This window comes from Camelus ferus, chromosome 2, assembly GCF_009834535.1.
Source record: "Camelus ferus isolate YT-003-E chromosome 2, BCGSAC_Cfer_1.0, whole genome shotgun sequence".
NCBI classification, from domain to species: Eukaryota; Metazoa; Chordata; class Mammalia; order Artiodactyla; family Camelidae; genus Camelus; species Camelus ferus.
In genome coordinates, this window is record NC_045697.1 from 5,614,508 (window position 1) to 5,627,460 (window position 12,953).

A 12,953-nucleotide genomic window follows, 5' to 3' on the forward strand; every position below is an offset into this window, starting at 1 on the left:
TTGGAAAGAAAGGCCTCTGGCCTTAGCGCTGTGCCTTGCACACACCTGACTCTGCCCTGGCACTTATTGCACCCTGGTGGTCACCGTCCACGTGCTTCGGTCCCGCACAAGGCGAGTCCCTGAGGTATGAGTCAGGCTGCGTCGCCTCCGCTCCCCCGCAACCCGCGCGGCTTGACTTGGGCAGCGCGCGAGCCACGAGAAGGGAGTGAGCCCTCCAACTCCTCGATCCCCTACACTCCGCAAGCGGGCTCGCGGGGGCTCGGGACCCTGCGATCTCCCTCCGCGGCCAAGCCCGCCGAGGTTTGCTGGGAGCAGAAAAGGGCGCGGGTGTGCGCGTCGCGGAGTCGGCGGCGCCTAGAGGATCGGCTAGGCGCGCGGGCGGAGGCCGGAACCTTTCTCCTCTGGCCGCGGTGGCCCCGCGCAGGCCGGAACTTTTCTTCCCGCGTCGCTGTTGGCGGGCGGAGGCGTGCGCTGCCGGACCTGTCCTCCAGCTGCCGGGCTCAAGTCGCGGTCGCCGGCTGCTGACGTGGGCCGGCCTGGTGGGGGCCGTGGGTGCGGGTCGCCATGGCGGTGGACATCACCCTGCTGTTCCGGGCCAGCGTCAAGACCGTGAAGACGCGCAACAAAGCGCTGGGAGTGGCGGTGGGCGGCGGGGTTGAGGGCAGCCGCGACGAGCTGTTCCGCCGGAGCCCCCGGCCCAAGGGCGACTTCTCCAGCCGGGCGCGCGAAGTGGTGAGCTGGTTGCTATGGAAACGGCGGGCTGGAGTTGGGGGCGAACCCGCGACAGGGACCCCAGAGCCCAAACTGGACTCTGTCCCGTAAGCGTTGTGCAAAGGAGGCGCCTGAGAAAGTGGTCTGCAGGGGGGCCGGAGAGTTGGTCCCCAAGGGCTGTCTTGGAAAGGAACAGTCTTAGGTCGAGGAATGGGGACTCGTATTTGGGGAACTAGGAAGTCTTCTGTTTGCAAGTTCAGAGTTCATTACCTTTATGAGGTCATGAGTTTGCCGAAACTGCAGACTTGAACGCCGGCGAAGCTTCCCACACAGTTCTCTGCTTTCCTGTCGCAGCACTGACAACAGTGTTTTCGTCTCTTCTGTTTACTTGTCTCATCCCCCTCCCCTCCCCGCTTCCTCACTGAGATCAAAGATCCTGTTCAGCTGACCACTCCCTTCCCCTTGCTTCCTACAATAGGTTAGGGCTCATGCTAGGGATCGCTAGATCTTGAGACTGGTTTAAGATAATCTTTCACAAACACTCTGTATTACAGTCATCTAAACTACTTTCTGTTCCCTGAACACTGCAGGCTTTCGTTCAGGAGAGCAAAGACCTACTTCTCAAGGGCAGGAACAGTGTTGGCTTTGCCCCAGAATCCTCAAAGCCTGACTCATCATTGCTTAGTAAATGTTTGTTGAATGAATGAATGAACAAATGGTTGTCTGTCTTACCCACTAAACAGGAAACACTGTAAGAGAAGAGAACGTTTGCCTTGTTCACTTTCATATCCTTGGCACCAAGGGTGGATCTAGTTTTGTGAAGCTTGGAGTTTATGTAGTTATATCTGTCCTCTTTAAGAAATGAAATACAAAATCAGAAAAAAAAAATGGTTCAGAGCTTTGAGAGGTGCAAGTGAGGGGCCCTGAAGCTTAAACTTCATTGATTTCATGGTAAATTCACCTCCATTTGGTACACAGTGCAATGCCTTGTACTTTGTAGACACTCAGATATTTTTTCATGAATGTATGCATGCATGAATTCATGAGCGGCAGTTAGAGAGGATATTCATGCATTGGAAGGGAAATTGGTCCAGATGAATAAATTCAGTGTTTCAGTAAGCATCAATTAAGCACCTGCTTTCTGACCAGCATTGTGTTAGAATAATAGGATTTAAACAGAATAGTGGAGACATAGTAACAAAGAAGTGACTTAAAGCCTTGTAGATGTTGTGTAGAGCACAGAGGAGGGTGTGTTCAGTTCTACCTCAGGGCCAAGAAAGGCTTTACAGAGGCAATGATAGCTGAAACAAATCTTTAAAGAGAAGTAGTTGGTTCCAGTGCAGACAGGGTGGAGAAGGGCATCTTGACTAAGCGTATGCACAAAGGTGTGGAGATAGGTAACTCTCTGCTCAATTTGTATGTACTCAATGCATGTCCACCCATTAAATTACCAACAAATTAGTAACGGCATTTCAGATTTTGAGGGGAAGAACTTATCACAGCTGGACAACTCCAAACAGTAATAACTATGACGGTTTGCATTGGGAGCTTGATTGGTTAACTTATTTGAATCGTGGGACTAATGGGGACCTTGGAGTGGAAAGAGAACTGAGACTTAGATTTTAGAAGGCTTGGATTCGAATGTGGGTTCTGTTACTCAGAAGTGGGAGACTTGGGCAAGTCCTGTTACCTGAGTCTCATTCCCTCTTTCTATAAAGATGGCCATGATAATACCCCATTTAATTGGCAAGCTGATTATTAGCATCTTTTGATGCTAATACGTATGTATGTATGTATCATAAAGAACTATAGCGATTATTATTGTTCCCATTCACCCACTACCCTAACCCCATGTAGGCCATTTAGATGTATTTTCATCAGTGGGACAAAGCTATATTCCCTAAACCACTTAGCTTTCTTGTACTTTCATTCGTTGCTTGCAAAGGAAAACCAAGTAAGTTCATGAAGGAGTCTGAAAATCCGTTGCAGGTACTAATAGCATCGATAGAGGAGGAAGCAACATTCCTCTGTCAAGGTGAAACTGTGAGTGATGGCAAATGTGTGGCAAGCAGGCAGCTGTTCCTCTCTTCCTCCCTATGACCAAGGAGCCAGTGTTCATTTCCCAGAATCCTTTGCAACATTGTGCCCAGGCAGCCATTACCAATTGTTGGACCTGACATTGAAGTTGAAATTTACTTGACCTCCTACCTGAAATATAGTGAAAATAGAATCTGTATGTCTGAAGCAGAACCACGGATTTTCTCTTTTAGTACTTAGAGAGATCTTACGTTCATGTTGTTCAGGCTTCTGGTTTTATAGGTGGGAAAACTAACACCCAGATAAGGGAAGTGTCTTGCCCAGAGTCATAACAGATAAAGTCAAAGGACAGAGCCAGAGGTAGAAGCCAGGTCCTTTGACCCCAGTTTAATATTTCCCACCCTGCCCTTATACATTCTCCTACCTTACGTTTCTACTGTAATTTCAAACCAAAAATTCTTTAGCTGAGTTTCTTATTCCTGAGTTAATACTGAATTCATAACTGAATAGTGAATAAGATTTAGAACAGAAAGACCTGAATTTGAATGACTCTTACTGTATGAACTTACTGTATGAACTTGGGAGAGTTACTTAACCTCAGTTTCCTCACTTCTAAAATAGAGTGAGTAATAGTAACCTTATAAGGTTGTTAGGCAGAAAGGAGAAAAGGCATGCAAGTGCATGCCTGAGTGTGAATTCTTTTGGTTTCAAGTAACAGTAACCTTGATTAAATAACCTGAGCAAAATAGGGATGTTTTGGCTGGTCTAACTGGGAAACAGGATGAAGCTTCTTTCTCCAACTCTTATCCATGAAACCCCAAGAAAGGACTCTCATTGGTTCTGCTTGGGTCCTGAGCTCTCCTTATGGCATCAGAAGGATAAGGTTCCTCAAATGGCCAGGTCATATGTTCACTCCAGTAGGTGGATTGGAGTCTGTGATCGCTAAGACTAGGGAGCAAGAAATGCTGGACAGGCAAAACCAAAATGAGTGTTCCTTCTAGTAACTAGCACAGTGCCTGACCTGCCTTCACCTTACTTACCTGCTTGTCTTCAACTCTGTTGGGAATAAAAAACTAGAATTGTGGGAGTTTGTAACAACAGGCTTTGCTGTGGGAATGTGTCTGGAGGTGCATCATAGGGGTAACTCTTCCATTTTCTTACTGGTTTATAAAGGTTACAGAGGCAGGGGAAGCACCACACAGTAAACCAAGACCCCTGGAAGCAGCCAGACCGAGTCTGCAGGGGCAGCAGGAGCCAATGAAAATCACCGAACGGGACCTGAGGGAACCTGTGTTCTATCCCAAGTTCTGCATTAACTGGGCAGACCACATGGTCTTTCTGCACCTCAGTGTCCACACTGCTAAATCTGAGTGCTTAGACAGTAACTGCAGTGATGTCTTGTAAAACAAAGATGTTTTGATTACATGTCAGGTAAACAGCAGCTCTGAGTTGTTGGGAATTCTATTTTCAGATTAGGCGTGCAGCTGAGTTTTTCTTTGTGTATTATACAAGCTTTTGTGGAAGCTAAATGTCATTTATTCTTATTGTTTTAGGGGTTGATTATCTTGAGTTCCTGGTTTAAGTTCAGACTTCTAACAGCAGCTCAAAACCAGAGGATCTGGTCCCTGCCGCTTCTCAGACCTCACCTCCTCTCACTCTTACTCTCCTCCAGACGCCCTAGCCTCCTTGCTTTCCTCACCTGCTCCAGGCACATTCCTGCCTCAGGACCTTTCCATTTGTTGTTCCCCAGATTCCATGTGGTCTTTAAGTCTCTTCAGTGAGCCTTTCCTCCACTGCCCTGTATAAAGTAGCATCCTTCTTCTGTTCTTTACTTTGTTTTATTGTGGTCATTATCTAGCATATATTTGCTGTTTATCCACTAGAATGTGTACTTTATGAAAACAAAGACTCTGTGTGGTCTACCACTGACTCCTTAGGTTCTAGAACAGTGTAGGGACATAGGTTCTCAATGAATGTTTCTTGAGTTAATGAATAAGTGTTAATCTACTGTGTCACTTAATTTTTTTTTTTTTAATGGAGGCACTGTGTCCCTTTGCTTTTCGTTCTGGAACTGGTTGATCTCTGTCTAGGACTCCTTCCAATTCTTCTATGTGGTCCTAACATGATTCCTTAATATTATACAGCATATGTGTACCCTTAATCCAGTATCTGGAGTAAACATTGAATAAGTAGTAGCTTTTATTTTGTTATTAAGATTCAGTTCCTACCTCAGGGAGTGTACAGTACAGTCAAGTGGAGAAGCAGACACATAAGCAGTATTAACAACTCAGGTCTAAGTGACAGCCATGACACTTGGCATTGATTCCTCAGGTCCTCCTTGGTTTTCTTCTGAGACGTAGTGTTGACTTTGTGTCCCTTTGTTTGGACCCAAAGGTTAAGCTGGGACCACCTGAATTATTATCCAGAGTAGCTGGAAATAGACTTCATCCAAGGATTGAGTATAATCCTACTTAAACTGGGTTTCAGTTGAGGGAACATGGTTCCAAAAAGCAGTATTCGGGCAAAAGGTGCCATGGGTCAGCGAGAAGCTGGAGATGGGGCCACGTAAGACAGGAATAGACCAGGAAACAATGTAGGTTTTGGATGCAGGCTTTAAACAGAATACGAGTTGAATCGTATAGATTTTTTAAAAATTAATGCAAATGAAATAAAGAGCAGCTTTGGCTGAGGCTGGGATTCAGGGGCTGGGAAGAGAGAGGTTCATTAGCCAGCCTGCCCCTCTACCACCATTCCCCCTCCTCCTTGAGGAGCCCCTTTGGAACCAACCGTAGGGCTCAGAGAGACACAGTTTCTCACTGTGTTAATGTTCTCCAAGGCCCCCATTAACTTCATGATGTTACGTTTTTATGGGTCATAATAACTGAGTATATACTCTGAGCAGAACGCTGTGCTAGAGACTTTTTACAAGTAGTGAACCTTTGTGTGGACTGCAGTTCTGAATTTTCCCCAGAACTTGTGAAGACTGTAGCTTTTGAAATTATATTTATTCAATACTAATTGATTTATTCCATCATCCTATAAGCATGGGACTCCTGATAGGTATCAGTCATTGTGAGGGCACAAAAAACATATGTGACATATGTCCTGGCTCTTCTGAAAATACAGATAAAGGATAACTAAAGCTCCTTGAGGGACAGTCAGTGGGAAAGCAAACTGGACCTTGAAGGATGAGGACCATTCTACCAGAGGAAGGGGCTGAATCACATTCCTGGCAGAGGGAGGAACATAGGCCCAGATGTACAGCAGCAGGGTGTTGGGGGAGCAGAGGTCAGACTGTGGTGTCTGGAGTCCTTTTTTAGAGGAGGCGTGGGTGAGGGTCAGAGGGCAGGGGAAGAGGCTGCGCTGGGTTAGATTAGAGCAGGGGTCAGCCAACTTTGGCCCATAGGCCAAGTCCAGCCACTGCCAATTTTGGTAAATGGGGTTTATTCTTTACACTTGTTTATATATAGGCTATGGATGCTTTTGTGCTATAGTGGCAGAGTTGTAGCTGGCAAAACCCTGCAAAATCTGAAATACTTCCTATTTGGCCCTTTAGAGAAAAAGTTTGCCAGACTTGGGTGAGAGCATTGTCAGCAGCGCTGAGGAGTTTGGACTTTATGCTCTGAGCTATGCAAGCAGAGGCATGAAAAGATCATATTTGTGTTTTAAAATGATCAGCCACATTGCAGGTGGGTTTGAAGTGTAGTGAGACTGACACAGCAGAGCTCACTGAGAGGCTCTTGCAGTGACCCAGGTGGACACTGGTGAGTCAGTGACAGGAACGGGTGGATGAGGTAGACACCGAGGAGGTGGATTTTAAAAGTGTAGTGACTGGTGGGGTTGGAAAGAGGAAGAGGTGGAATAATCCCCAGCTTTCTGGTTGGGAAGTTGAGTAGTGACAGATACCACAGCAACTTTTTTTTTTTAAGTTAGAGTAGAATGCCAACTGCTCGTGCCTTCACTTCCTCAGTTCTGAACAGTGGAGAATAGATCCAAGGAGCCCAGCAGACTTCGGAGTTGTATTAAGACAACATGTGGTGGTGACTCCCCAGCGGCAGTGCTTCTGGGTAAGCCTGGATTGGAGAGCGTAGCTGGAGCCTGGGGGTTCCTCTCGCTTTGTCACATTTAGATCTTGGAGGTGGTTGAGTGTTTAAGATAGACGCTAGAACATCTGCCCAGCCAACCGTTTGGAGATTTTAGACCTGCCTCACAAATGCAGCAAATGCTGGGTTGGGAGAGACAAGGCAGGTCACCCTCAGCAGACTGCAGATGGGCATAGAGTCGCAGGGCCCATCTAGATGCAGGTTCTTATGCAGAGTTTGTGCTCACTTGTGCTTTCTTTATTCTTGAAAGAAACTCATCTTGGTGGTAATGATTGTATCATAACTCATAGAAGCGTGGTTCTCAGGGATAGTCAATTGACTTTCTCCTTTGTCCTAAGAAAAATCTGGAATGGGTCAAAGAGTTCTCCCCTTCCTTAGTTTCTAGTTGGCAGGTAGCCAGCAGTTCAGTGTATCACCTACAAGGACAGGGCTGCCAAAACAGGTCTCTCAGGGTGACTTTTTAAGGAATTCTTCCTGTCCAGGGTCTGATTCTGTCCTGCAGGCTTGAGAAACAGATTTGTCAGCGTACCAAGGATAGAACCATTGATCAGGACAGATATCACTTGAGCTCACGTCAACTTGTGTAAAAGTCAGAATACCAAATTGTTCATTTACTTTGAGTACTATAATTAACACTCAGGAGGATCCAAATATTAGAAAGTCAATTATTTTTGAGCTTCTGCTGTAGGTTGGGAACTCTGTTAAGGGTTTTACGTACCTGATCTCATTCAATTTTTCTCTATTGATGGGAATAAAAATATAATTATTATCAAATGATTTTACAATATTGATCATATTATGAATAATATTCTAGAATTCATACAAATTTGATGTTTGAGGTTTCTTGTTACATGGAAATCTATATGGGCTCCCTCTGGTGGGCAAAGCGTCGGTAAAGTCTACAGTGGTTAATTGTGGCTTGTGTTATGAAAAACTTATTGTTTCAAACACACTAGGTTTAAAATTGACTTAAAAAGAGGCCCCTGCAGAACCCCGGTAAAAGAGAGGGAATAAACGAGAGGAATGAAAGTCTGATGTGTTGAATGGACTCCTGTAACTCGGCTATGAACAGTTGTAACTTTAAACTCAGTAGTACTTTTTTATTCCTGACTTTCAGGTCCTCAAGGTCTGTAAATACAAGAATTCGCCTGCTCTTGCTTGTCACAGTCTAACATATGCCTATTTGTCAAAACTTTCTTGTGGCGCTCATGAGCTCTGTTTAACCCAGAGAAGTGAGTCTTTTCATTTCACAGTATTGTGCACATTCCTGTTCACTTTCTAGACAGATGATAAGAAAACCCTGGTAAAATCAACATTTGTCTTTTATAGTCTAAGTAGAAATGGCAGACTGCAGCCTATCTTAACTCAGAGAAATTGAGAAAGGAATTAAAAAGCATAAGTTTTGAATTATAAACACTTTTGGACTTTGCCAGTAATTATGTGATCTTGGAGAACTCACCTACTTCTTTTTTGGTTTGGTTTTTGTTTCCTTATTTTTCATCTTTCTTGTTTGTTTAATGAGGGGCTTTGACTAGATAGTTGTTAAGGACCTTTCCAACAGGATGGCTCCAGGATTCAGTACTCTTCTTGCACAAAGTCACAGGATGTATTTTTAAATGCTTTTTGTGATGATAACTGTCCAATGCCTTGTAATATTTCCCCGCTGAGTGCCCGTATACTCAGAATATTTCGCCTAGATTAAAAAATGAGTTTGTTTTTCAAAGTCGCTTGGTATGTTTCCACAAATGTATTTGATTTAGTAGTGATTATATACTCTTATAATGGGTGGTTATCAGCAGGACATGTTTTTTAAGTTGACTAATTTAAAAATCTGATTATAAAAATAGTGCTCATTAAGCAGAATAAAAAAGAAAGTAAAGTTCACTAGTACTACTGGCCAGAAATACCCACTGCTTTAATTTTGGGGTATATTTTTCCAGACATTTTTCCTATTAAACAAAAACAAAATTTTTCTACAATGCTGCTTTGTAGCCCCTCTATTCCTGTCTTGTCTTGCCTTTTTTACTTAACATATTGTGAACGTTTTTCTATGTCAGTATATATTGTTCTTGTCACTGATTAAAATAATCAGTGACATTAAAAATGTCACTGCATAGCCATTAAAAATAATATCACATAATTTATTTACCTGAACCTTTATTGAAAGATATTTAAGCTGCTTACATTTTTACTAGATTTGTTTCAAATTTATAATCTCTTTAAGATAAAAGGCAAACTATATATAAATTCACTTTACTTGTTTTCTGTGTAATTTTTCCTCAGATACAAAAAACTGGATGCCCTATTCGATAAAAAGAAAATTACCTCTAATTTTAGGGAAAGTATAAAATGTATTGGAACTTATTTCAGTGCTGGAGGAGTATAGAAAAGGGGTAGGTGAAAGGAGCAGGCTAGCCAGGAAAACTTTTATGTGGGAGCAGAGCGTTGAAGAGCAAGTAGAGTTGGGTTGGGGTGGAGCCTAAGCATGTGCATTTCAGTGACAGTGAGGAGACTGGCTGACGAGGCCGCTGGGTTCTTCTTAGTCAGCAGCGTGGAACACACTTGGGGAGGAGCTTATGGCCTGGAGGTTACAGAAGGCCTTTGGAGATTTTGTACAAAATAAATGTACAAAAATCAATCGCCATCCAAGTCTAATTAATGACCACTTAAAATAGAATGAAACCATTTACAGAAATAACAGAAAGCATTTCTAGAAGTGACCTTAGTAAGAAATGTAAATGCCCCGCTTGAAGTCATTTACTACTAAATTAGTTTGTAGATTTAGTGCAGCTTTAATCAAAATTCCAACAGAAAGTAGTTCTAAAATTCATCTAGAAAGTAGTTCTCAAATTCAGCTGGAAAAGAATGATGTGTGAAAATAGCTGATTTTTGAAGAAGAGTGGAAGGGTGTGTGTTGGGGTGGGTTTACTCACCTTACCAAATATTAAAACATTTTAAAGCCAGAAAATAATACATGCACACATGGATCAATCAGGGAAGCCTGTTAGGCCAGGGGTGTGTGTGTGTAACTTTTAATGAGAGGCATTGTCAATCAGTAAGAAAAAGAAAGTTTATTCAGTGATTTGGGGATAATTGGTTAGCACTTTGAAAAAGGAAAGGTTATTTTTAGGTTCTCATCTCTTACTGTACACAGATTAAAGTAAATTTCCACATAGACTAAAGATTTCATTGTGGAAGCAAAACTGAAGAAAATGAAAATGGAGTGAATATTGACTTGTCTTCTAGAAGTGGGAGGACTTTCTGAATTTAAAAATTAGCAGCAGTGGTCTTAATGATGGTGTCGATTTTGACGATGATCATCCTGGCAGCTGTCACTAGTACTTTACGTAGAGACACGATAGCGTTATTCCCAGGTACAGGGAAATTACTAGGTTAATAGGGCATACTGAAGAGTTTGTCATGATGTGAGGATTGCTCACATTCTCATGTTAGGTTAAAAAATTACTACCAAACCAGATACAGTTAAAACTATGTATGCAGAGCCAACCAACTCTAGGCATGGAAATAATGAGTAGAAGGGAATACACCAGGATGTTAACAGTGGCTCTTTCTGGGTGATGGGACTATGGTGATTTATTTTTCTGCTTCTGTCTTCCTGAATTTCTTTAATGAGCACATACTACTCTTGAAATGTAAAACAAAACAGAACAAGTAAAAACTCCAGGCAGAGGAGTTTTTATTTGCTGCAGAAGGAAATGGAGAAGAATTAGCATCTTTTGATTGGAAAGATGTCATGAAAATCCGTATCTAATTACATATTAAATGCACAGCAGAGGGGGTCCCTGTTTAAAGGAAGTCTGCGGTAAATCTTTTGTAAAGGGAGTCGTTTTCTTGTAACTCGGCTGGATTTCCAGTTCAGACTTCCTTAACCTGTACAAGAAAATCATCCACAATGTTTTATTGATGTCTTCGCTTTCTGGTTGTCATTCTGCAAAGTAATAAAGGATAATAATAGCTACCACTTGCTGAGCACCTACTCTGCCTGGCCCTGCGCTCAAAGCTTTGTCATTTAGTTGACTGTCCTTGAAAGTTAGGTTCCTTTACTCATGAGGAAACTGAGGTTCAGCAGGTTAAGTGCCCTGCCCAGGACGATGTCACATTGACGAGCTTGCGCTGTGTTCCTCCAATCGATCGCCTGCCACCTCCCCTGGCTCCCTGCGTGCATGGTCAGATCCCCGGTGCTTTTCTCCTTGGCATGTTGTCTTTAGGAGCATATTTTGCTGCATACATCACAGGTATTTGAAGGGGCCTGACTAGCTTTTGGGGAAATAAGCTGCCTCCAAATCAAACTGTTTTTAAAATCAACAGTTACCTAGTGGCCATGTATTTCTTATGGGTAGTGTTGAGGAGCGTTTTTGGGAAAAGGGAAAAAGGTTTGTGGTTTTAGTTAGTAAAATCATTGAGAAGGAAGGAGATGCAGTTTCTACATTATATATTTGAAAAAAGTCTAATTCCCTTTTCTGTTGTTGGGACACTACTTTGCTGTTTGTTTATCTGTGCATTCAGCAGTCAGTCCCACGCAGGACTCTGGAGCTGAGAGGGCTTTTCACAATTGCACAAGTGAGGCAAGGGGCCAAGCCTTTAAAACCATTGCATTGGTCAGCCGGTGGATGAGGGCTTGCTTCAGGGACGAGGCATAGAGTTGGGTGAGGCAGCTTCTTTCTGCTGAGGACAGTGCCTTGAGAGAGGAGACCCAGCTGTGAGCTGTCAGCAGACAGTTCTTCTGGGAGCTGGGAGAATGAGTGCCTTCATCCTGAAGGCACAGCTCTGCCACACTACCTGTTAGGTTTGTTTTGAGGACCGAGTGCGATATTTTATGTAAAGCTGCCGGTGTTGTATCTGGCACATTAGAGATAGTCATTAAATGGCAACTTTGTTATCAGCTTGTATTTATTGACTATCCCATAAGCAAAGGAAGGCGCTTTGGGATGGAAAGATGAATGAGACTTTCATCGTGACATTGATATGTTAACACCCTAGAAGAGGGCTTTCATCAGTTCAGTAAGTATTTATCGAGCATCTTCTGTAGGCTCTGTGCTGTGTATGATGCCAGGGATGGAGCGAAGGTGAGACAGACAAAACCCTGCTGTTGTGGAGCTTGCATTCTAATGGGACACTTACGGCAAACAAGAAAACAGATAAAAAGGATACTTACGTCAGGTAGTGATAAGTAAGTTCATAAGACATACTCATAAGGAGTTATAGAAATCTTCGAAAGAGCAACTTTGAGAATTAAGAGAACAGAGAGGTTACTTCTGGGTGAGGTTGGGGGGAGACTTCATGGAAGAGGTGACACTGAGGTGGGCCTCAGAGATATGGAGAGAGGAGAAGCGGGACAGGAGCACATGACAAAGCTCCGAGAGCGGGGAGGCACAGGATGGAGGAATCTGCAGAAAGTTCAGTTTAACTGGAAGGAGTGAGAAGCAGGAGGTGGTGGGGTGAGCCAGTGTTGTCTCTTGGTCCCCCTGGACCCACTCTCTGTCCTTTCCACTCTGCTCCTGCCCCAGGAGGCTGATCTTTCTGGGGTGCCTGGCTAGGTTTCCTTGCTCTCTGGCTTCTGATTGGGTGCAGCCAGTGGGAGACACCAGCAGGCGACTGGAAGGCTGGAGGAGGGAGGGGTTGGTGTGGGAACTGGGGAAAGGCTTTGCGCCCACAGTCCGTTACTCAGATTAGCTGTCTGCCCAGCAGCCCTAGAGTTTTTCCTCTGGGCATGTCTAGCATCCCATGGGTTAGAACGGGTTTAGCCAATAGGCTGACCCCAGCCAGCAGCAGACATTGCAGCCCCACTCAGGAGTGACCCTGAAAGATAGTGACAAAGGGAGTTCCTCTTCATGAACCGAATTATGGACAATTCATCTTTGCCTTTTTATTTAAGATGGTTTTTAAAGGCAATGTATGTCTCTCTCTCTCCCTCAAAACTGCAATAAGGAAAAGTCAAGAATTTTAGGCTCAAGCAGATTTTCTTAGTGATGTGGCAGTTCATACTTTTCTTCCAAGTATGCTCTGAAAGGTTAGAGGTGGTAAATGGCTCTTGTGGTATTTTGACTATAAATCTGAACTGGAATGGAATCTGTAACCCAT

The 12,953-nt window shown here is 43.7% G+C and overlaps 1 protein-coding gene across 2 annotated transcripts in view; it reads left to right on the forward strand.

Annotated features, from left to right (window-relative positions):
* Positions 1-488: 488 nt before the first annotated feature.
* STX18 (syntaxin 18) overlaps positions 489-12,953 on the forward strand; it is a 111,515-nt gene continuing 99,050 nt past the window's right edge. For both annotated transcript variants that reach the window (XM_032493879.1, XM_032493885.1), the window contains exon 1: positions 489-732. In XM_032493879.1, the coding sequence (XP_032349770.1) occupies positions 565-732 (168 nt within the window). In that variant the 5' untranslated portion in view covers positions 489-564. The remainder of the gene's footprint in view (positions 733-12,953) is intronic.